General features: G+C 35.7%; 1 protein-coding gene across 1 annotated transcript in view; it reads right to left on the bottom strand.

Moving 5' to 3' along the window:
• Positions 1–26,299, bottom strand: part of LOC123549898 (RNA cytosine-C(5)-methyltransferase NSUN2-like) — a 49,728-nt gene extending 23,429 nt beyond the window's left edge. The window contains exons 1-11 of the mRNA XM_053546493.1: positions 26,221–26,299; positions 24,579–24,716; positions 22,712–22,848; positions 21,259–21,363; positions 14,449–14,554; positions 11,272–11,425; positions 8,170–8,300; positions 6,282–6,337; positions 4,280–4,354; positions 3,731–3,861; positions 1,120–1,193 (exon numbers count right to left, since the gene is read on the bottom strand). Coding sequence (XP_053402468.1) covers positions 1,120–1,193; positions 3,731–3,861; positions 4,280–4,354; positions 6,282–6,337; positions 8,170–8,300; positions 11,272–11,425; positions 14,449–14,554; positions 21,259–21,363; positions 22,712–22,848; positions 24,579–24,716; positions 26,221–26,265 — 1,152 coding nt within the window. The 5' untranslated portion in view covers positions 26,266–26,299. The remainder of the gene's footprint in view (positions 1–1,119; positions 1,194–3,730; positions 3,862–4,279; positions 4,355–6,281; positions 6,338–8,169; positions 8,301–11,271; positions 11,426–14,448; positions 14,555–21,258; positions 21,364–22,711; positions 22,849–24,578; positions 24,717–26,220) is intronic.
• Between the last annotated feature and the right edge of the window lie 226 nt (positions 26,300–26,525).

Raw genomic sequence — 26,525 nt, 5'->3', positions numbered from 1 at the left:
TTGCTCAATCCATTACTACTGTTGTTACTTAATATTACTGGGGCCAGGATGTATTGTAATGGCCATGTTTATGAATCAGTTGATGAAAAACAAATGACAGGGAAACTTGGGCCAATGCTGTCCAATACTTTCAGTATTGTCCTTCTGGGACAATGGACCAAACAGAAAGAAATGGTTACAATATAGGTGAAATGGATACAAAAATATACCAAGATGTTTGGTTAATCACTGATTTTCAAGTAAATGAAAAAATCAGAATGCTTTGCAGCCACCACTGCTATCTCCATTATGAAGAGCAGTGACGGCTTATTGCACTATGGGTAAAGTATAATGACAGCTTGGGACTCAACACATTGGCACAGCGCAACGACACCTTGGGACAAAATATACCTGCACTGCAAAATGATGGCCCAGGACAGAACGTATTGGCACAGCATTGTAATGACTCGAGGGGAAAAGATATAGTGGACAACCTGTAGGTCAAATGGAAACTCTACATGGAAACATGTCTGGACAGAGGAATATGTAAGACGATAAGATATTAAAAATGTATTAAACAGAATTTGTAGACATCAGGTCACTCTTTTGACGGCAGCATTTCACCTGATAAAAGATGATTTTATTAGTCATCTACTGACCACAAAGAAATTTTAATTTTATCTATAACTACTTCTTGTGTTGTTTCTAAAGAACATGGTAGCAAAAGTTAAAATTCTTAAAAACTTTTTATTTATTTTTACTTCTAAAGAGTATTTCGTAACATCTTGCATATAGCTTTTTACAAATTTTAATTCAACCATACACTGGAAATTCACATGTGTACTCTATACTGTTTTTGTAAATAATAATTATATTTGTCTCAATTTAATTTTGCTCTAAAGATGATAAACTAGACATTGGAAGCCAGTCTTCTAACGCCCTGTTCTCGTTGGTCAATTACAAAAACTTGTTCAAAAACAACCAATCAGATACAGGTATTTGAGACTGGTTAGCAGATTCAGCTTTTAACCTAGGGCAACACACCTATAAGCTAGGACTATGATGCTATCATCATGTGCACCTTTAAATCCAAGTGTTACCTATATGTGTAAGAGCGTTTTGTAAAAATAAGGCATTTACCTTCCATGAAGTCATTCCTGGTCTAATTTTGAAATCTTTCACAAGTTTTCTACTATCAAACAGTTCTACAGAACCTGCAAAAGTTATAATACAAAATTATTTTACTTCCATACTTTTATCTTTGAGGCAATTTATAAATCTTCTATTACACACTTTCTTTTCTCTTTAGGAATTAAATGAAATTCACAGAATTTAAGGAATGAATTTAATGTTATACTGTTATACATTTACCATCATTTTACAATCATATATAAATAATTAAATTCACAGTCATGCAATTAGCTCAAGGTGCCTCTCTCACTGCATGCTTTTTGGCACAGGCAGGAACCTGAATGGAACCACCTACCTTCAGTAGACCGGCTGGATGGCTTCATCACAATATTGTCAAAGATTTTTTTTTATCCCTTGTGGGTTTTGAAGCCCCCCAGCCCTGGGAGTGAGGAGCAAGTGATTCCATCAAGCGACCTATACCACCCACCATGAAAAGTCCTTATTATTAACTGTATTCCTTGGTCAAACTCACTCACAGAGCTGACGAAGTGGTCCAGTGGGAAACCCTGCTCCCCGAACTCCAAAGTACAAATGTTTGGATAAAAAGTCCTGTGTATTGGTGCTTTACACCTGGCACGCTCAGGTTCAAGAGAAGATTCTGGAATTAGAGTATCTTCTGAACCTTGCACTATCCTCACATAAAAAATCATTTACAGTCTTGAGGAGGAGTCACCTGTATGTGTTACTGGTGGCGAAAATAAATAAGCATGCACTCAGACAAGCATGCACCTATCTAAGGTTCTGACTGTACTTGGAACAATGTCTAAAGAAGCACCTTTAATTTTCTATCTTCTAAAGCTTGAACAAAATATTTTAAAAGTTTGCATCTGGCACACAATAATGGATAACAGGAGCTGTCCATAAGACAGCGCGCACGACTTTTCTCTCCGTGCTTGACCCTGAATTAGAGCTTTGCCAGTAAAAAAAAGTCCAAGTTAAAAAGGGACAGAGTTCTGTCAAAATTCAAATCAGAGTTATGGGAATTGTGTCTCCTGGTGTAGACTTTATAGAAATTAACTATTTTGAGTTTCAAGCAAAAGCTTTAGTAGCTAACAGAGATATTGACTTTATAAAAATTCAAAAAAAAATTCTAAGTAAAAAGGGGCATAATTCTGTCAAAATTCAAATCAGAGTTATGGGAATTGTTTCTCCTGGTGTAGACTTTGATGTAATTAACTATTTTAAGGGTTTCAAGGCAAAAGCTTTGATAGCAACAGAGATATCTGACTTTATCAAAAATTTTAACAAAAATTCTAAGTCAAAAAGGGGCATAATTCTGTCAAAATTCAATCAGAGTTATGGGGATTGTTTCTACTGGTGTAGATTTTATGGTAAATAAGTATTTTAAGGTTTCAAGTCAAAAGCTTTGATAGTAACAGAGATATTGACTTTATCAAAAACTTTAACAAAAATATCTAAGTTAAAAGGGGCATAATTCTGTCAGAATTCAATCAGAGTTGTGGGGATTGTTTCTACTGGTGTAGATTTTAATGGTAAATAGTATTTTAAGTTTCAAGTAAATAGCTTTGACAGTAACAGAGATATTCGGCTTTATCAAAAACTTTAACCAAAAATTCTAAGTTAAAAAGGGGCATAATTCTGTCAGAATTCAAATCAGAGTTATGAGGATTGTTTCTCCTGGTGTAAATTTTGATAGTAAATATCTATTTTAAGTTTCAAGTCAATAGCTTTGATAGTAACAGAGATATTTGACTTTATCAAAACTTTAACCAAAAATTCTAAGTTAAAAAGGGGCATAATTCTGTCAGAATTCAAATCAGTTATGAGGATTGTTTCTCCTGGTGTAAATTTTGATAGTAAATATCTATTTTAAGTTTCAAGTCAATAGCTTTGATAGTAACAGAGATATTTGACTTTATCAAAACTTTAACCAAAAATTCTAAGTTAAAAAGGGGCATAATTCTGTCAAAATTCAAATCAGAGTTATGGGGATTGTTTCTCCTGGTGTAGACTTTGATAGTAAATACCTATTTTAAGTTTAAAGTCAATAGCTTTGATAGTAACAGAGATATTTGACTTTTATCAAAAACTTTAACCAATGCCGACGCTGACACCGACGCGAGTGCAATAGCTCTACATTTTCTTCGAAAAGTCGAGCTAAAAATGGCTAGAAAAAGGAACTCAGCAGCAGAGTGGTGGACACACTGACAGTCACCTCCGGCTGAAATATATGGTAACAAGAGCTGTCAGTTGACAGCGCGCTCGACTATTCTCAGTGCTTGATAGTATAATATTAGCTATGAGTAAAACTTTAACATTACAATAAGCATATTCTAAGTCGAAAAGGGGCCATAATTCAGTCAAAATGCTTGATAGTGTTGCCTCCTCCTTTTTACAGACTGGGGTCATGATGGTAAACAAGTATGCAAAATATGAAAGCAATATCTCAATGGACTTTGAAAATATTTGGGGTGGTACGCAAACTTTAACATTTGTGTGACGCTCAAGCTCACGCCGGGGCGAGTAGGATAGCTCCCCTATTCTTCGAACAGTCGAACTAAAAATGACTTTCAAGTAATTTATTGTTCAAAACTCTTACCTTTTGCTTCTTTGATCATAGCCATGACAACAGCCTCATTTTCAATTGGATTCAGAGAGGTCGTGGTGTAGAGTACACGACCTTTCACCTTCACAAGTTCAAGTGCTCTTCTCAATATTGCCAACTGGTCACTTTAAAAAACAAATGCCCTCTCATCACAATCAGATAATAACTTTTCAATGGCTGTAAAAATTAATTCAGGACTTGCATTCATTTATTTACCAAAAGCCTGAATATTTGTTTTTTTTCAATAGAGATATATAAGAAATTCTGGCAATCGAAAATCTGAAATCAGGATCATTCCTGAAAATTCCAAGGTTGTAAAATAACTTTACTGTCAATCAATATCAATGAACCATATTAATTCTGTCTAACATATGCTATTCCTTTTCAAAGTAACTTGAACAAATTTTAGTCAGTAAATTTTCATTGAAAAAAAACTATCAAATAATAAATAGTACTGTCCAAACTGAATGATGGACCAGTCTATTTTAGAAATTTAGGTAGCTAAAGATTAAATCAAACGTTAGAAATACAATCCAAGCATACCTATGGAAAGTGAGAGCAGTTCTAGGTGTCCAGGACTCTTGAACTGACACGTTCTTCCTCATAGTTCCATCAACGCTGTAATAAAACAATTCTGCTAAGATAAGTGGACCCTTAATCACAGTAATTTCGATTCAATTCTACATATGCAAGTTTAGCATTTTCCATCTGATGCGTAAACATGTGTACTGGTAAGAGCTACTTTAACAACGAAACAAGAGCTGTCACTATTGGTGACAAATGTCCCCAAAGCATGCCCAAGAATGCTACAGTTATCTGTGCAAAAAACACACATCATTTCGTGTCCTTGACCTTGACCCAAGAGACCAGGGTCGTAAGCGTGATAGGGTCATAAGCGTGACACACCTTCTTAATATGGTTAACATTTGTGCCAAATTATTTTCAAATCCCTTGATAAAAGGCAGAGTTATTGACCAGACAAGAAACCCCTTCTAAGTGTGACCTTGACCTTGGAGCTAGGGATCTTGGTCTTGTGCATGACAAATCAACTCAATATAGGGAACATTTATGCCAAGTAATTTTAAAATCCCCTCATCAATGGCAGAGTTATGGACCGGACAAGAAACAGACCATGTTAACCTTTAACCTCTAAATGTGGCCTTGACCTTAGAGCTAGGGGTCTGGATCTTGCGCATGACATGTCGTCTCTTTGTGGGAACATTTATGCCAAGTAATTTCAAAATCCCTTCATCAATGGCAGAGTAATGGACCGGACACGAAACAGACGCTGTTAACCTTTGACTTCTAAGTGTGACCTTGACCTTGGAGCTAAGGGTCTGGGTCTTGTGCAAGACACATTGTCTCATTATGTTAAACATTTATGCCATGTTATTTCAAAATCCCTTCACGGACGGCAGTTACGGACCAGACACGATACAGACGCTGTTAACCTTTGACCTCTGTGACCTTGACCTTGGAGCTAGGGGTCTGGGTCTTGTGCAAGACACATCGTCTCATTATGGTGAACATTTGTGTTAAGTTATTTCAAAATCCCTTTATGGATGGCAGAGTTACAGCCTGGACAAGAATTTACATGGACAGATGCATGCACATGCAAACAAACGGACAGTAATATGCCCACCTTCAGGGGCATAAAAATGCAGAAATAAAATCAAAGAATTCGTAATCACAAAACATTGCCAACTGTCATTATCTGTCTATAACCATGACCTATGAAATTGATGATTTCTTGGATTTTATTTTTCAGACTGATATATAAACTGAAAAACACTATTTTCTTTACTGTCATGTTTTACAAATATAGTTCTATTGTATGTATAAATACAGCGGGAGGGGAAGTGCCAATTAAAGTTCAGTAGACGTGATTTCGTCTTGGGCCAACTGAATTTTCAAAATTTCTGAAGCCCTGCTAGTAACTGTAAAATATCTACTCATACATACACAAATTTATCATGTTCCCTTTAATTATCTTGATCTGCACTGGTCGCAAAGGCAGAATCATTCGTGTCCAGTATGATAAGGATTAATATGTAAAGCAAAAAGCAGGTAAAATAATCCTACTAAAAAACCTGTAAACTTCTTCTTGAATCATTTCATAATTCCCACAATGACTATGATAGGATGTATATTCTCAGACAGGAAACAGTATATACTCTGATTAGTGTTACAAAGTAATCATTTACTTATTTAGTTACTGTACTTCAGATTTGGAATCTACCGGTAAGAGTGCTAGTACAGTGGTATATATTATTAACAAAATGTTGCTAAAAGCATTACCAAACAAAGAAATAAATCAGGGCAGTTACAATCAAATACTATATATCTGAGATATGTCAGAAATTTAATATTCGTAAATCTAGCAATTTCAGACATATCGCCACCATTAATCCTTACAAAAATTCTAATTACCCTGAAAGGGAAAATTCACAGCTTCTGCAAGGATAAAACTTGTATATTTACAATGTAATTACTTTTGTGAAATTGTTTTCTCACAAAAGAATGTGATATTTCAGTATTACTATACCTGCATTTAACATCACACATAATTCTGTCAAACTTCAGCTGGTTCTGTATTGTTTGCTAAATGAAATTTAAACAAATATAATTATAACAAGAAACGCGGCAATGCCACGAAACCAGGTTTTCAACACTTTTCATAAGAATAAACAAGAGTGCCAGAATGTCACAATATACGCCCGTCACAGCAAATTTCTTTACTCTAGCACCTGTATTTGCAGATGAAATTTTAATTTTGTGGTTGTTTAGTAATCATTGTAATTCTTTTGTTTTTCTAAGTCCACAAAAAAACTCCTTACCAGGTAGAGATACCTTAAAATACACCTAAAATTAGAAAGTAACAACTATGTTGTACCACAGAAAAGTGGTCTTGGTTTTTCCCTACGGTCAATTATAAAAAAGTTACAATATAAGTTATTTATAGTAACAACTAAGGGAAGTTAATCTTACAAAAAAAAAAAAAAAAAAAAAAAAAAAAAAAAATACAAAAAAAAAAATTGTAAGTCCACACAGAAATCCTTACCAGGTAGAGATTGGTCAAAATACACCTCAAAATTGGATGTAACATGCATGTTGTACTACAGAAAAGTGGTCTCGATTTTCCCCTACGTCCAGTAATGAAAAAGTTACAATATAAGCTATTTATAGTAACAACAAAGGGAAGTAATTCTAAAGAAGGGAACTGCGCAAGACACTTCGTCTCATGATGGTGTATAATTGTGCCAAGTTACATCAAAATCCCTCTATGCATGAAGAAGATATGCTCCGGACAAAGTTTTCATTCTTGTATCATTTGACCTCTAAGTGTGACCTTGACCTTAGACCTAGGGACCTGGTTCTTGTGCATGACACTCCGTCTCATGATGGTGAACAATTGTGCCAACTTTCATCAAAATCCCTCCATGCATGTAGAAGATATGCTAACCCTAACCCTAACCTAACCCTAACCCTATTTTTAGTAACAATGACCTTGACCTTGATCCCAGAAACCCCAAAATCAATCCCAAGCTACAACTTTATATAAGTTTTCTATACACCAAGTTTCATCATGATAGCTCATTCCTAAGTTAAGTTATTGACCGGAAACCCTTTTTCTATTTTAAGTAACAGTGACCTTGACCTTGACCCCAGAAACCCCAAAATCAATCCCAGCCTTTGTCTTGATATAAGCTACATACATACCAAGTTTTATTCAAATATCTTTACCGAAACAAAAGTTATTGACCGGAAACCCTTTTTCTATTTTAAGTAACAGTGACCTTGACCTTGACCCCAGAAACCCCAAAATCAATCCCAGCCTTTGTCTTGATATAAGCTACATACATACTAAGTTTTATTCAAATATCTTTACCGAAACAAAAGTTATTGACCGGAAATACCAGTTTGACGCCGCTGCCCGCCCGGCCGACATCTACCCAAATCTAATAACAACCTGGTAACGAAAACCTGGTTAATAAGGAAAACACAACTATTTTCCTGTATTGTAGTAATATAATTTAAGATTATCAACCTCTTACAACTTTTTATATAATGTAACCTGGTGGGGTGGGGGTGGGTTTACAATAGCCTTAATCAGATAAAAGTTACCAGCTCTCAAGTGTTCGGTAAAGATTTTACTATATAATTTACAATTTAATTTTTAAAATATTAACATATTATACTCTGAAAACACTTTTCGCCAGAAGTAAGCATGTAACAATCATTGTTTTAAAAATGGGTTCAGTGACTGAATGACAACAATATAGACTTTTGGCATGTACAATTTTTCAATATGCATAAAGTACATGAAACTCAAGACATACGAGGGCAATTCTGCATGCCTGACACTCCATCATGACAAATGGATGGAGGTTGCGCAAAAATGAAGTGGGGAAGTTGTACATGTATTAACTAACCTTTTCTCCACTATAGAAGTCAGGATACACTTTGGCATCAAAGAATGTGTAGATGACCTTTGAACCCTGTGTCCACTGATAATGCATCCTGTCTTGTGCTTTAAACAGGTCATTCAAAATCAGAAGTCCAGCTGTAAACATAAGACAAATTACAATACAAGAAGGTTGTTACAGAAGTATAGTTTCAAACTTCACCAGTCAGCTCATAAAATTATATACAACATGTCGATCTGTAAGTAGAGTGAAACTTGCCCTAAAGACAACCAACCATAAAATGGAAACCCCCTTACTTTAAGCACAATAATTTTCTCCTGCTATAAACAACTGTAAAGTATTTCATCCTGTGAATAAATAATCCTGCAAATAAGGTCTAGTTTTGAGCTCTCCCAATCATCGACATTACCACACGGTCTGACTGTACTGTAGAAGCAGAAATGTTGGCGAAGATTTAATTTTCGCTATATTCACAAGGTCACTCACCTTGCAAACATTGATCATCGTTAAAATATTTAACCATTAGCAAGATGCAAATCAAGAAAATCTCATCATTCCACAAACCTTCCTCAACATATCATATGGATACAGACATTCTAACAAAAGCCAGATTTATTCTGTTTTTTTTGTTTTTTTTGTAACTTCTATAGGAAAGTAAAATTTTAAGACAAATGAAACAAACCACATAGGAACAGTTATGTACAAATAATTGGTAAAATATTTAATTTAGAATCCATATTGTAACTTTTGTATTTGTAGACACTGAGGTTTATATTAAGCCTTGGGATGTAGACTACATGTAATGCCGTCATTGTACAATGATATTTGTTACAGATATATAGAGGTAATTAGGCGTCAAAAAAATTGTTTCCTGTATCATGATCTACCCTAAATTTTTTTGCCTGACCCTATTATTATTAAAGTGTTTTATGGCCTTGGAGAATATTTTTTCAACTTTTTAAAAAAAGTTGCAAAACTGCACTTTTTATGCTTTAAACATGGTCAGAGATGTTAGAAATCAACTTACTGATGCACTAAAGGCATAAGCCCCTGATTTGTATTCATTTTTTGACATAAAAATAATTTCCGAAGTCTCACTTATAAAAAAGTACTAGTATCATAAATCAGCAGACATTTAACAGTTTAGCCAACATTGATAACGATGCTTAAGTTTTACTGACACAAAACTAACAAGAGGGCCATGATGGCCCTATATTGCTCACCTGTTATCATTGCACTTGAGGACAAGAAGGTCCTCAGAAAAAATATTTAAGTCCAAAGGACAGGAACAACAAAGGAAAGAAATTTAACCAAAAAGAAAAAAAAAATTCTTACAAGGTACAGATATGTCAAAATACACCTAAAATTGGAGGTACCATCCATGTTGTACCACAGAAAAGTGGTCTCAGTTTTTCCCTAAGGCCAATAATAAAAAAGTTACTAAAAATAAGCTATTCATATTAACGTAAAAGGGAAGTAATTAAAAATAAAATTATTGTAAGTGAACAAAAGAAGGATCTGCCAAATAAATCTGTTGACATAAATGAAATTTCAGATCAGTATCTTCATTAGCTACGGAGATATACCCATTTTAATTTGAAATAAAGGGAGGTAATTTGATATAAAATCAGTCCAAAGTTATCTACCCTGATTGGCTCAGTCCAACTAATGATAATAATGAAATTTCAAATAAGTCCTATAAGTACTTACTGATATAAATCCATTTTGACTACAATCAGGGGAGGTAATCAGATATAAAATAACTCTGGAACCTACGATTGGATCTGATTTGTCATGGAATCCAAGATTTATTGTTGTTGAAGATATTTTGGAAGTTTGTATCAAATAAAACCATAAATGAAGTCTCTATATGGCTGCAAAAGCCAAAATAGCCAATTTTGGACCTTTAAGGGGCCATAACTCTGGAACCCATGATGGAATCTGGCCAGTTGAAGAAAGGAACCAAGATCTTATAGTGATACAAGTTGTGTGCAAGTTTGGTTAAAATCAAATCATAAATGAAGCTGCTATTGTGCAGACAAGGTCAAAATAGCTAATTCTGGCCCTTTCAGGGGCCATAACTCTGGAACCCATAATGGGATCCGGCCAGTTCAAGAAAGGAACCAAGATCTTATGGTGATACAAGTTGTGTGCCAGTTTGGTAAAAATCAAATCATAAATAAAACTGCTATTGTGCAGACAAGGTCAAAATAGCTGATTTTGGCCCTTTCAGGGGCCATAACTCTGGAACCCATAATGGGATCTGGCCAGTTCAAGAAAGGAACCGAGATCTTATGATGATACAAGTTGTGTGCAAGTTTGGTTAAAATAAAATCATAAATGAAACCACTATCGTGCAGACAAGAAATTGTTGACGCACGCACGCACGCACGCATGGACTGACGACGGACGAAGGGTGATCACAAAAGCTCACCTTGTCACTATGTGACAGGTGAGCTAATAAAGCAGCACAAGATGTTTTTTAAAATCTCGCAAATGTAAAACCTCACCAACATCCTTAACAGATTTGCTAAATTTTAACCTTGAGAAAATATGTGCTTTTACAGTATTTACATTTGGCACATCAAGAACAGAGCCTAGTATACAGTATAAACTAAGCTTAATAACCCCTAGCTCTTTCAGCTATCAACATTATTCTGTAAGTTTAGACGCTACATGTTGTGGTAGTCCATTGATAAAGGAATAGGCCACACAACCTGGTAGAGGTGGGTTTAAAACCTAACCTGGAGTATTGGCAGCTTGTCATGCTGTGTCACTGGTACAGCCTTGTCCCAAAAAACATAATCAGGAGAGATTCTACATCTACACAGTCATTTAACACTTTTTTCAGTCACATCAACACAACTCAGGGCATATGGTGAGTTTCTAGCTCTTAATGATGGAAGAAGATAGCAGGTACCGTGTAGACCACAGACTTTCTGCAAACCAGCCTGGTGACTTTACTGTATGACCACCACAGCTGGATTCAAAGATATTGGGGACAAGTCATTCAAAGTCAACTGCCTTACCCATTCAGCCAGAGAGGCCCCCTTCCTTCAAACAAGCTTAATTTAACAGTCAGAATAAACAAAAGTTATAAACACGTACTGTGACTTTGAAGAGGTTCCGAGTTCATCATTTCACAGACCTGACTGGCTATATACCCTGGTGCAGCGCACATATCTAGCACTACATGCTGGGGTTTTACATCAAGAAGGGTTGGTGGGAACATACTCCATGTCTCCAGACCTTGCAAGGTTCTCTGCAAAGCAAAGAAAAGTAAGTTTTGTTCAATTTTCAATCAGATCAACCAGGACCATTTTAGTACAATCCTATAATTAAAGCAGCACTCTTCTAGTTTCAATCCAAATATCAAAATACAACTTCTGAAACATGGCTATGACATTTAAAAATATACGCCCGAATGTATGACCTTTGACTCTCTAAGTGTGACCTTGACCTTGAAGCTAACCATCCGAAACATGTGCTCTGTATGTCGTCTTGATGTGGTGAACATTTGTGCCAAGTTTCTTTAAAATCCTTAAAGCAGTTCAAGAGTTACAGAGCGGACATGAAACAAAGTCGTATGACCTTGACCTTGAAGCGAGTCATGCAAAACATGTACTCTGCATGTCGTCTTAATGTGGTGAACATCCGTCCAAGTTTCTTTGAAATCCTTCAAGGGGTTCAGGAGTTAGAGCAGCCACGAAATTGCTAATGGACAGACTGACGTACACCAGCGTCATAACATTATATGCTCCCTTCGGGAATATAACAAATCAATCAAAGGCCTGAAGGGCCTGAGAGTCGGCTAATGATTGATGTACTGGTAGTATAGTCTACCAGTTTCAGTTTGGTTTTAGTTTTTTTCCCCAACTGAACAGAGATTTTGTTACAATAGATGAAATGGACATTCAATCGATGCCTAGTAAAACTTTGATTGACATTATACAAGTATTTAAACCCAATATATTTCTTTAAAATTGAAGAGTGGTTCGCAAAAATAAAAATGTTGAAAGTACAAACTACAATTTGACAGGTGACACTAAGATACTGCCCATGACTATAAATATTTTTCCAGTAAACATTTGCCTCCGGCATTACCAAAACAGGCAATTATCGGCTGGTATATATTCGCACATGATAAAATTTGAATATGAAAATTTATATATTGAAATTTTATAGCGCGGATTGCCACATACAATTTGTAACGGATGGACGAAAGAACTGTTCAGATATTTTACAGATAAGGGAACTGGCAATAACCGTGTCACACGCTAGGTATTGTTCAATCATATGATAAGGGATGTGAATTTAAAGTATACTTACTTTTGCGTTTAAAGATATGTAAATGTTGCTGAATGTCAATATATAGTGTCATGAATGTTTACACTGACAGGAAAATTGCACATTCAAAACTAAGAGAAGTTACTCGGACTAGCTACCAATTTCGGAAAAGATAACCAATATTAATAAATGCAGTTCTGTTTTAGTTAAAACCATCATTTATTCTATTTCAGACCTGTTAACCCCTTCAAAACCATGTCAGTAGTCCCCAAGTCTATGTACTTTCAATTATCCGTTTTGATTCATGTAGACAGACAGGCCCAGACTGGGCTGAAAAAATGTTTGAGCCATTTTTATGTGGTCGGTAGCAGGGTGGGTTTGGGGAGGGGTGTTCCTTCCCGCTTTGAACTGCAGTCAGATTTTGAAATGGGCATTGGGGCAGGTGGTAAAAGGGCAAATGTATCAAACTGTAAAGTGGCAATATGGGGGGAGGGTGTGGGAGGATACTCCCTTCTGCATTTAGGGTTTGGGGTATCACCACAAGGAAATTTTGAAAATGTAGACCCTTGATACAGCCTTTGGTGCGATTTCTAACTGAAAATTTTATGTTTCAGTTTCTAAATATTACCTCTAGATTCTTTTTAGTATTACAAGATTCAAAGTATGAATGACTGTCACTTCATATTTTTACTTTCAGGTCATGCCTCAGCACTAGAATATAAGTCTGATATTGATTCTATGTATGTATTATAAAAATAAATTCTAGAATCATTTCTGTTACAATAATATCTATCATGTCTGTTACTTTAATGTTTAAATTTCGTAACACAGCTCGATATTTACCCAAAATATTATATATATATATATAATTGTTTCGTTTCGTCAAAGCACTCTAACATAGACGATCTACTTTCGATTTCAAAAACTACAAGAAAATACAATTTAATGTTTCGCCGATTTGTTTATTTCTCGAAAAATAAGAATTAAAATCATTTTTAATATCTGTAGTAACTAAACAAACCAGTAAGAGCTTCTTCTTCCGATAATTTATCCGTTTACTGACTGCAAAATTCATGTGTGTGTAGAAACCCACGCAAAGTTTATAGAAATCATACGATGCGTGTATACGTTCAATGTGGGAGAATTAAGGCTGATCGGGATCGGCTATGTTACCTAACGCATCCAGACGATTCAGATTTTGTTTTTAAAAAAGCATTGTGTGCATTTCTGTAATTTTATATATGTTTTTATACGCTTAGACATGAGTATTTGCATTATTTCTATACGTAATTTACGCTAATACGCATCTTATCTGGAGCCCTGTGGAACTATTTTTTGTCTTTCGCTGGATGTTACGCAAGCTTTGTAAGCCTGCGCAATTCATAAAATGCACATTTGTGCTTAATGAGTTACATTCGAGTATTGCACAATTACAAGTCATAAATATGACAGATTACATCGTATATTGGTCATAGCAAAGGGAATTCACACAACTTAACTTCATTCATGCAGTGAACTGTTTTAAGTTTGAGAAATCTAATGGAACTACATCCCTTCACTGTGTTATTTGGTCCATTTAGACTTAGAGAATCGCTGGATAGCAAGGACTCGTCAAAACGATTTCATCGTTTAGCCGACTCAATAAAACCAGGCTATCAGAAACAGAGTAAAAACAAAATATAAGCTCTCATTGCAGAATGGTCACATTGCAGACAGTTTTTAAATAAATAAAGTATTATAATTTTTGCTTATAAAACAATAATTTGTTATTTTTTTGCATTCAGATCATCATTCCTATCTGGTATCTGGATATCCTTGGATGTTACCATCACTTGTTTGCAGCTCTGCATTCCCACAAGCTATTCTGCAAACCACCAATATTTCAGATCTTTCTAAATTTGAAGAAATCTATCTTCATTATGCCAGGAAGAGAAAAATGCATGCAGATAAAGGCTTCTTCCACCATCAGCTGGGTTGTCATTAAGGAAGACACTTTACCTGGTTTTTCTCAGTGCGTATGAAGCTATCAAATTCCTTCAGGCCTAGATACTTCTCAGACTCACTGTGTGATACATTCAACATCCAGCCAAGCTCTTTAGGATACCTGCAGTGGAACAAATGAATGCAGATAAAACATCTTTATCATCTTGCAAAAAGGAACAAACATTCTATCAACCTTAACCTTGCTAAATTTCTAAAATGAGCTGATCAATCATTCAATTTGGGCAATACCATTTATCATTTGAAGGGGTGGTCATTGAAAATTTACTGACTGAATGGCGAACAGTGCAGACTATGATCAGCTTGCAGGCTGATCTTGGTCTGCACTGGTCACAAAGACAGAATCATGTGCTGCCAGCAGCCTAAAGTTTAAAGCAAAGTTTCAGAACTAAAGTTACGGTAGTCTGCAAGTTTCTGGCGGATTAGTAGTACTGGGAATCAGTCAAATTATCAGTACAAAAATAACCTGCTAATGGACAGACCATTACATATATTAAAATCAGATACATCATCATTACCAAACTGGTGATATTAATTTAATATAGACTTCAGTCAATAAAAGATGTTTGTTATTCACTGATTCTGAACAGAATGCTCAATGACATGTTGACTTTCCACGATCCCCTACGAATTAATGATGGTTGCCATGGAATAAGTTAAACCTGTAATAATCAGTCACCTTAGGAAGCGGCACAATTTGCTTAAGTCAGTTTGAAATTACAACAAAAATCAATTGGGGCTGGATGCAAGTGGCTGCATAATATAGGTGACCATAAATGCAAGTTTCACAGCACGTAAAAACAATCACACAAAAGCAACTCACTGTCACACCATCAGGAAGTGAACTTTAAAATAATATTTCAATGAACAAAAAAACAAAACAAAGAGGGCCATCAAGGCCCTGTATCGCTCACCTGACCTACTGACCTAAAGATCATCAAGATTAACATTCTGACCAAGTCTCATTAAGATATGGTCATAAATGTGGCCTCTAAAGTGTTGACAAGTTTTTCCTTTCATTCGACCTGGTGACCTAGTTTTTGACCCCACATGACCCAGATTCAAACTTGACCTAAAGATCATCAAGATTAACATTCTAAGTTTCATGAAGATACAATCATAAATGTGGCCTCTTAGAGTGTTAACAAGCTTTTCCTTTGATTTGACCTAGTGACCTAGTTTTTGACCCACCTGACCCAGATTTTAACATGACCTATAAATCATCAAGATTAACATTTTGACCAAGTTTCATTAAGATAGGATCATAAATGTGGTCTCTACAGTGTTTACTAGCTTTTCCTTTGATTTGATCTGGTGACCTAGTTTTTGAATTTATATGACCCAGATTCAAACTGGACCTTGAGATCATCAAGATTAACATTCTGACCAAGTTTCATGAAGATAGAGTCATAAATGCTGCCTCTACAGTGTTAAGAAGCTTTTCCTTTGATCTGACCTGGTGACCTAGTTTATGATCCCAGATGACCCAATATGGAACTTGTCCAAGATTTTATTGAGAGTAACATTCTGACCAAGTTCCATTAAGATTAGGCCAAAATTGTGACCCCTAGAGTGTTAACAAGCTTTTCCTTTGATTTGACCTGGTGACCTAGTTTTTGACCCCAGATGACCCAATATCAAACTCGTCCAAGATTTTATTAAGGGTAACATTCTGACCAAGTTTCATTAAGATTGGGCCAAAAACTGTGACCTCTAGAGTGTAAACAAGCTTTTCCTTTGATTTGATCTGGTGACCTAGTTTTTGATCCCAGATGACCCAATATATCACTCGTCCAAGATTTTATTGAGGGTAATATTCTGACCAAGTTTCATTAAGATTGGGTCAAAATTGTGACCTCTAGCTCATTAACAAACTTTTCCTTTGATTTGACCTTGTGACCTAGTTTTTGACCCCAGATAACCCAATATCGAACTCATCCAAGATTTTATTGAGAGTAACATTCTGACCAAGTTTCATTAAGATTGGGCCAAAATTGTGACCTCTAGGGTGTTAACAGTCAAATTGATGACGACGGACGGACGACGACTGACACAGGGCGATCACAAAAGCTCACCTTTGAGCACTTTGTGCTCAGGTGGGCTAAAAAAATCAGCATCTTCTCCCCTGATGCCGTGTAGTTTTTTGAGCTTTGAGGTGCAAGCTATTTCAAATTGGCTGTCTTAACTCATCAGTGACAGGGATCGCAACAAATGTCAGATAATTCTTGCATACCAGATGGGGGTTTCTGGTGATTTCACTGGTGCTAGAAAACTCCATCTTACACCCCGGGGTGTAAGATGACTCTCGTGCTGTAAATGACATAAAACGAAATACATATGTACAGAAGATGTGTGTAGTAATAATAATGTTTTACGTAAAACGGATAAAAATTAAATACACTGATAGTTCCTCTTTGTTCCTTACAACATATTTCTGGATTCAAAAAACATTATTTGAAGGAAATAACATAACATTTCATTGCAGATGATAAAATAAAACTGGAACTCTTACATTGTTTTCGTCTCTGTAACGTCATGACGTACTTCCTGTTTACGGACGTAAAGTTCCCGCGCTTTGTTAATACGCTACTATATAAGAAACAAGAGCTGTCACAGGAGACAGCGCGCTCGACTATTTAGATGCTGGATAGTGAAACTGGGCACATCTGAGGAAACTAGAGCTGTCACTGGAGTGTTTAATGACTCCAATTGTGGATGAGGATATTGCACAATAGCCTGAGTCTATGTCAAAAATATCACCTTAAAGTAATAAGAGAGGTAAAGATAAAATGTATCAAAACACTACATAAGTATATCCTAAGTAAAAAGGGGCATAATTCATTAAAAAGTGGTGTCAGAGTTATGCAGCTTGTGTCATATAGTGTGGGTGATGATGCTGAACAACTATTTTAAGTTTGAATCAAATCCATAATAACAGAGACAGAGTGAAAGTGCATCAAAACTTTAACCAAAAGTTCTAAGTAAAAAGGGTGAATAATTAATGAAAAATTGGTGCCAGAGTTATGCACCTTGCATCATATGGTGTGGGTGATGATGCTGAACAACTATTTTAAGTCTGAATCAAATCCATTCAGGAATAACAGAGACAGAGTGAAAGTGCATCAAAACTTTAACCTAAAATTCTAAGTAAAAAGAAGAAATAATTCATGAAAAATTGGTCCCACAGTTATGCACCTTGTGTCATATGATAAGGGTAATGATGTTGAACAATTGTTTAAGTTTGAATCAGATCCATTCAGTAATAACAGAGATAGAGTGAAAGTGCATAAAACTTTAACCTGAAATTCTAAGTAAAAAGGGGAATAAATCAAGAAAAATTGTGCCAGAGTTATGCATCTTGTGTCATATGATGTGGGTGATGATGTTGAACAACTATTTTAAGTTTGAATCAAATCCATTCAGTAATAACAAAGGTAGAGTGAAAGTGCACCAAAACTTTAACCAAAAAATCTAAGTAAAAAGGGGGAATTATTCATGAAGAAATGGTGCCAGAGTTATGCACCTTGTGTCATATGATGTGGGTGATGATGTTGAACAACTATTTTAAGTTTGAATCAAATCCATTCAGTAATAACAGAGATAGAGTGAAAGTGCATCAAAACTTTAATCTAAAAATCTAAGTGAAAAGGGGGGATAATTCATGGAATATTGGTGCCAGAGTTATGGCCCTTATGTCAGATGATGTGGATGATGATGAGGAATAAGTATTTCAAGTCTGAATCAAATCCATCCCGTAATTACAGAGGTAAGTTGAAACAAGAGGACCATGATGGTCCTGAATCGCTCACCTGTCCCCACATGAACTGAGTATGACGTCGTTTTTTCTATTATTTGACATAGTGACCTAGTTTTAGAGCTCATGTGACCTAGTTCTGAACTTGACCTAGATATCATCAAGATAAAAATTCTGACCAATTTTCATGAAGATCCATTGAAAGATATGGCCTCTAGAGAGGTCACAAGGTTTTTCTATTATTTGACATAATGAACTAGTTTTTGAAGGCATGTGACCCAGTTTTGTACTTGACCTAGATATCATCAAGGTGAACATTCTCACCAGTTTTCATGAAGATCCATTGAAAAATATGGCCTCTATAGAGGTCACAAGGTTTTTCTATGTTTAGACCTAGTGACCTAGTTTTTGACCGCAGTTGATCCAGTTTCAAATTTGACCTAGATATCATCAAGATGAACATTCAAACCAACTTTCATAAAGATCCCATGAAAAATATGGCCTCTAGAGAGGTCACAAGTTTTTTCTATTATTTGACCTACTGACCTAGTTTTTGAACACATGTGACCCAGTTTCAATCTTGACCTAGATATTATCAAGATGAACATTCTGACCAATTTTCATGCAGATCCCATGAAAAATCTGGCCTCTACAGAGGTCACAAGGTTTTTCTATTATCTGACCTACTGACCTAGTTTTTGATTGCACGTAACCCAGTTTCGAACTTGACTTAGATATCATCAAGATGAACATTCTGACCAATTTTCATGCAGATCCCATGAAAAATATGACCTCTAGAGAGGTCACAAGGTTTTTCTATTATTTGACCTACTGACCTAGTTTTGGACCGTACGTGACCCAGTTTCAAAAAAGACCTAGATATCATCAAGGTGAACATTCTCACCAATTTTCATGAAGATCCATTGAAAAATATGGCCTCTAGAGAGGTCACAAGGATTTTCTATTTTTAGACCTACTGACCTAGTTTTGGAACGCAGTTGACCCAGTTTTGAACCTGACCTATATATGATCAAGATGAACATTCTGACCAATTTTCATGCAGATCCCATGAAATATATGGCCTCTACAGAGGTCACAAGGTTTTTCTATTATTTGACCTAGTGACCTAGTTTTGGACCAGACATGACCCAGTTTCAAATTTGACCTAGATATCATCAAGATGAACATTCTCACCAGTTTTCATGCAGATCCCATGAAAAATATGACCTCTAGAGAGGTAACAAGGATTTTCTATTATTTGACCTACTGACCTGGTTTTTGACCGCAGTCGACCCAGTTTCAAACCTGACCTAGATATCATGAAGATCAACATTCTGACCAATTTTCATGCAGATCCCATGAAAAATACAGCCTCTACAGAGGTCACAAGGTTTTTCTATTATTTGACCTACTGACCTAGTTTTGGACCGGATGTGACCCAGTTTCGAACTTGACCTAGATATCATCAAGACGAACATTCTGACTAATTTTCATGCAGATCCCATAAAAAATATGACCTCTAGAGAGGTCACAAGGATTTTCTATTATTTGACCTACTGACCTAGTTTTTGACCGCAGTTGACCCAGTTTCGAACTTGATCTAGATATCATCAAGATAAACATTCTGACCAATTTTCGTGAAGATCCATTGAAAAATATGGCCTCTAGAGAGGTCACAAGGTTTTTCTATTTTTAGACCTACTGACCTAGTTTTTGACCGCACATGACCCAGTTTCGAACTTGACCTAGATATCATCAAGGTGAACATTCTGACCAACTTTCATAAAGATCCCATGAAAAATGTGACCTCTGAGTGGTCACAAGCAAAAAGTTTACGCACGGACGGACGCACGGACGGACGGACGACGGACGACGGACGCTGCGCGATCACATAAGCTCACCTTGTCACTTTGTGACAGGTGAGCTAAAAAGAGAAAGTGCACCAAAACTTTAACCAAGGTGGGGACGCCGACGCCGGGGCGAGTAGGATAGCTCTCCTTATACTTCGTATAGTCAAGCTAAAAAGTGCTATAAGAAAATCATTTGTTTGAATTTATTTTTTACTCTTCTTTGTTTAGGCATAGGAAATAGAGATCAATATAATTGCACCTTACTAATCCTACCAGGTGTTCTGTATTACCAAAGTGATTCTCATGTGACATTTTGATACAAGCAAAACTGTATTATCTGCACTATAAAATACTTACAAGTATTTCATTTTATTATCGGCTTGTTAAAAGTTATTTTTTCACCATAAGTAAGTTGACAAAATCATAGGAACCAGGTTTTGAGGGGTAAATCAAATACATATGAATAAATCCTAAATGTTTTTGTTGTGCAAAATAGTTTCATATTGTGTCTTAAACCGTTTTCATTTTCCACTCATTTGTGTAATTGCAAGGGAAGTAAACTAATAGATATATCTGCTAATAAGTACTAGCCCAAGGCAAGAGTTGGCATTCTTTGTGGATCACAACTTTAAATTAAATATTTAAACTTCTGTAACTGATATTAACAAAACTATCATAAATTTCACATTTGTGAAACCATTTTTGGTTATGTCAAGGACTTGGAAATCAACATCTAGACTTAATTTAATATGTTTCTATCATTGAAAATTTTAGGGTCTGTCTCTACTTTGTTGAATATAGTATGCAAGAAAAAGATTCTATCACTGGCTGGAGCCTCGTAACCGCCTAAACAGTTACCCTCGAGACCGGAAATTCCCATCTGCACCTACAAACAGTGAAAGAATCTTATAATCTTCAACCCTCAGCTCTTTTATGTTATACCACACTTATAACCATTACCCTGCTAAATTTCTATAATGAACTTGTCCATCTTTCAATTTGGACAGTACCATTAACTGTTAAAAGGGGTGCTTACCAAAAAGATACTGACTGAATGGCGAACAGTGCAGATCTTGATCAGACTGCATGGATGTGCAGGCTGATCATGATCTACACTGGTCGCAAAGGCTGAATCAATCGTTTCAAGCATGATAATGGTTTAGAATTTCATCAACACATTTCACTGATGAGAATTAAAATTACCATGGTAACGGTGCAAGTTTAACCGGAACCTTGTTTCCAACAGTTAACTGGTTTACCACATCGGCATACTTCTTTTGAATGTAACGAGCTAAAACTCTGGCCTGACTGCAAAAGAATAAATATATACTGGTACAGTGAAAACCCTCAGAAGAACACTTCAGGGGAGGCTAAAAGTGTGTCTAATCTGCAAAGGTTATTTCATTGGAAAGCTTACTATAAAATAATTAATTTTCATGGGAAACTATTTTTTGTGGATTTCTTGGTGGACAAGTTCATGCCAGCTTCCCAAAATTTAGAACAAAAACCTTGGACCAAGTAGTTATTTCAAAGACTGAAAGAAAAATGCAATATTTTTTTTTAATGCAAAATGCTTGGAAATGACTGTAACAATGTTTAAATTGAAGTGTAGTAAATAATGTCTTCATTTTACCATTCTCTTGGAGTACATTAAGTGATTATATACTCACTGCAGAACTTCTTAATATTCAGAACAGACTTAATTTTCATGGATTTCAAGGTTTTCTCAAAAGTTGAAATTATATCCCAACATAAAAATAAAATTTTCCATTTAGGCAAAAAAAAAAAAAAATAATGTTTAGTTTCTCAGGCCACTTTTTACAAAATTAAATGAGGCAGTCGGATTGTTTTTTTATTTTTATTTTTTTTTATTAACAACATTGCCCGTTTTATATGGAATCCAGTGATGTACATCCATTTTTAACACACATAAAGACATTGCATCTTATGTAGATAATAATTTATAAGAACAATACTTGTTCTGAAGGTTGCACCTGGCACTCGATATATTCTGAGAAAATTACTATCTTAAACAAGAAATTGCTGAAGCATAGACACCAAACGAAACTGACAACAGACAAAACATGATCACAAAAGCTCACATTGTCCTAGCTAAAACAAATTATCTATTAAAAAAAAACTGGAATGAAAGCACCATGAAAGTTTGTATATAATATGTCTGATGATGTTTTTCAAATTGTGTTGATAGGAACACTATGGTGGAATGTTAGCAGATTCAACCCATGTCCGGCAGCACATATTAAGCACGGGTTTTCGGGGTGTGGGGGATACAGTCCTGGACTTGTAATATTTGAAAACTCTGATTGAAACAGAGTCGTAGGTTCGAGCCCTTCTACTGACTAGGATTCTTAATGTAAGAAAGTAGGCAGTTGCTCACGGACTTTAGGGTCTAGTACTGGTCTTTCCCAGGAGTGATGGTTAGGTGAACTGACTGCCTGATATAACTGAAATAATGTTGAAAACGGGCATAAAACCGAACACTGAAACTGACCCATATTTTTTTTTTGGCCTTACACATATTTCAGCTTTCATTTGATTTCACTGAATTTATTTCCATAAAAAATACCTGTTTTTTAACTAAACCATGAAACTGCCTGACAACAAAATTGAATGATTTTACAGTAATTCAAAATACCTTGGGACACCAGGCACTGTGTCAACATGTGAAGGACACAGTCTATAACTCTCTACCAGTCTGAAGGTAACAGGAGGTGGACTGGTATTCTTCTGAAAGAACGCATTCCACTCATTTTCTGGTACAAGGCCAATTTCCTGAAAACGCAACACAACTGTGAAAGACAAATCCCTTTAGTTGTAAAGTCTTATAGAAATCTATGAGAAAATGGACACACAAGGCCCATATTTATCAATTTTTGCATTTGAAAAGTAGAATTCAAAGTATCAACATTTCTTTTTGATCTGCCATGCTTAAATTACTTACTACAATGCAACTGGCTGAGTCATATATATCATTAATAAGCATTTTAATGCAACAACACACATTAAAATGACATCACAAATGGTGTTACTGCCCATTCTTGCATAAAAACTACTTTTTTTCACTGGATCTGCCCATGTATAAACGGGAGAAAAATCGTGTGCAAACAAGGCAATTCAAGTGCTGTTAATACATATTTTTATTTTTGAAATGCTTTGCCAGGGATGTATATATGTATTTCTGCGCAGACTGATACTTGGCATCTGCATCTGTTTCTTCCATAATAACCTCTACTTGTAGCATTATAGATACAACGTAATCCATAGTATGTTTAGCTGTATCGGTTTCCAACCCCAAACGTACTGCCCCCATCAATGTACGCACTAGCTTCTCTTAGAGTTTACTCCCTTTACAAAGCGTCTGTTCAGTTATTGTAAATAATTGTGAATAAATTAGTATCGTGTGTAACTTGTGCTATTGCCCATTTTTAGGTATTATATTAATGATTTTTGTTAGTATCAGTCGATTTGGTTTTACCTGATTTTTCGCAGAATTCATATAATAAACCTCGGAAGCTAGTCACTAGCTTCGTACTCATCCGTACTCTGTGTTCGTACTCAAAATAATTTGAATGTAAAGTTGCTGTTCTTAAAATTGTGTTCCTGTTAATCCAATTTTTAAGATATATGCAAAATTATGTGTAATGTAACGTTTGTAATAACTAAAAATAAAAATAAGATGCTCAAAAACCTTCAAATATATTTTAGTAGTGTTGTTATGTGTGCCCAGGTTATGGATATTTAAAACATGTTTACCGTTTCCAAGAACAACCAAATGGTAACTAAAAATGTACCAGAATCGTAAAGTCATCGCATATGAAAACAATGCATTCAGTCGTCGTGTAATGTTTTTTTATGCAAGAATAGCGACAATACATGTTTGTTTTGTGTATTAACGCCTGCAGAAGCCCTTGGGATATGTTTGTTACCTCGACCTTCTGCAGGCGTTAATACACAAAAAGAAACGTGTATTATCCCTACAAACATGAAATTTGTAATTAATGTGCCCATTGTGGAAAGTAATGACGTCTCGACCATGAATTTATTTATTTTGTTGGGTTTAACGTCGCATCGACACAATTATTGGTCATATGGCACCTTTCAAGCTTTGATGGTGGAGGAAGACCCCAGGTGCCCCTCTGTGCATTATTTCATCATGAGTGGGCACCTGGGTAGAACCACCAACCTTCCGTAAGCCAGCTGAATGGCTCGACCATGAAGGCTCCCCTTTATAATCTTAAGATCTACCTACAAAGCTAGGGGAGCGGTGGTCTAGTGGATAAGGTGTTGGCCACTCAATCAAGAGGTCGTGGGTTCGAGCCCTACTGGGATCACGACCAGGACTTCTCATATGACACCAGTACTGGTTTTTCCAGGAAGCGGATTTGGGAGTAATTCCAATAAGCTTGAAGCTTTCATCACAATCGATCTAAAATAAATTAGTATAAACTAAAGCTAGCCCACAACACTTGTATATTTTCATGGTTTTAAATGGCCCAAGCTACCTTGTAGTACTTGATGAAATCCGCAAGCTTCTCCTTCTCAGCAGGTTTAGCTTCTTCCTCTGCCTTTGCCTCCTCTTCTTTTAACTTCTTGTCTTTCACTTGTTTCTCCTGTTTGGCCAAAGACGCCATCGTCGAAGCCTAAAACAAAAACCTAAAATTACAAGAGGGCCTTACAAAGAATAAGATTTGTCTGACTTTTTTGTTTATTTGTTTTTCTATTAGGATCTTTTGGGCAGCATAGAAATATTCTGTGCCTTTTTAAACACTTTAAACTTAAAACTAGATGTGTGTCAATAGGACACAGGCTTCCCCACTTCTTGTCACTATATATGGTTTCATGACTCTGCATGGTCTGTTTTATATATGCAATACAAACTTTTAAGTTCTTTATGTGTATTTTTCACAAAGTTGATGACCACATCTTTGGTCTAGCTGAGTGAAGTCCCAAAGAGAACACCAGGTGTACAACTTAAAATGCTATATAACAATCCTCTAATGTTTTATGACTCCAGGTCAGGTACATTTTCAGAAGCATTCCACACAAACTTTTATGTCCTCAATGCATAATTCTGACTAAGTCAAGGGCCATAACTCTGGTCTTGCAGATTTATATAAGAAAATCTCAGGTGAACAAACTCATGTGCTGTATAATATTCCTACAATGTCATGGTTTTGTGACCCTAGGTGGAATATTTTTTAAAATATTATATGTAACAAAAATTTGAAATCACTTTATGTGTATTTTTCACTTTAATAGTTAAAGGCCATATCTGAGATATCTCTGGTCTGGCTGAGTGAAATTCTAAACAGGACAACTTCACATACTATATAACAATCCCATAATGTAATATGACTCTAAATCAAATATTTTTTGAGATACATGTGACAAAAACTTGCGTACCCTTCATGCATATTTTTATGTAATCAAGGGCCATAACTCTGGTATCACCAATAAAAATCTCAAGCAAAACCCCAGGTGCACAACTTCACATGCTAAATAATATTCCTATTAATAAGCATTATGTTTAGTAACCCTAGGTCAGATCTGATATGCTTTTAAATACATGCAAAACAAACTTTAATGCCCTTTTCTGCATATTTTTGACTAGTCTGAATGATGAAATCTCTTACAAAATCCATGGTGTCACATGCTGAATAATACTCCTGTAAAGTTTCATAATCCTAGGTCAAATTCTTTTTTGCAATACAATGTACATGCAAAGCAAACTTTAGGACTCTTTTTATGCATATTTTTGACGCAGTCAATGGCCATAACTCTGGTCCGGCTAGTGAGATCCCAATCAAAACATCAAGTGCAAAACTTCATTACGCTCATATGTGTGAAAACAGTCCTGTGAAGTTTGACGACTCTAGGTCAATACTTTTTGAGATATACACAACATTGATTAGGAAAGATGGCAGGACGTACAGACGGACAAGGGCAACAGTTACTGTAAAACAAAACTGAATCTTTACAGGTTGTTTCGCAAAACTTGAAGATGCGAGAGGTTGCGGGAGAGTGCACTCTCTAGGAGGTGTAAAAAATAACTAATCAGGAGTCCTACAGCAAGGAAATGAAAACAAAATTGTGTACAAATCACCATTACAGTTGTTTATAGTGAAATTGAAAATTAAAAGTTACCACTGTAATTTTCCCTCCCTGCTTCTTCTTGATTCCCTTATTCATTTTGTCAGCTTTTCTGGAATTCTGTCAAACCAGTCTGAAATGCAATAAAGTATAGATGATAAATTGTTAAAATAGTTCACATCGGAAAGGAATACATACAATACAACCCGACACAAATTTGGATGGATGGACAAAGGCAACTCTAAGTGCCACCAAAAAATTTTAGTAGGTGGAAAAACTGGACAAAATATACTGATGATCTAAGGCAAATATAGTTCTGGCTCCCATAACATGACTGATGCTAACTTTATTTTCTGATG

The sequence above is a fragment of the Mercenaria mercenaria genome, chromosome 6 (assembly GCF_021730395.1).
Source record: "Mercenaria mercenaria strain notata chromosome 6, MADL_Memer_1, whole genome shotgun sequence".
NCBI classification, from domain to species: Eukaryota; Metazoa; Mollusca; class Bivalvia; order Venerida; family Veneridae; genus Mercenaria; species Mercenaria mercenaria.
This window is presented reverse-complemented; position numbering and strand designations above follow the sequence as displayed.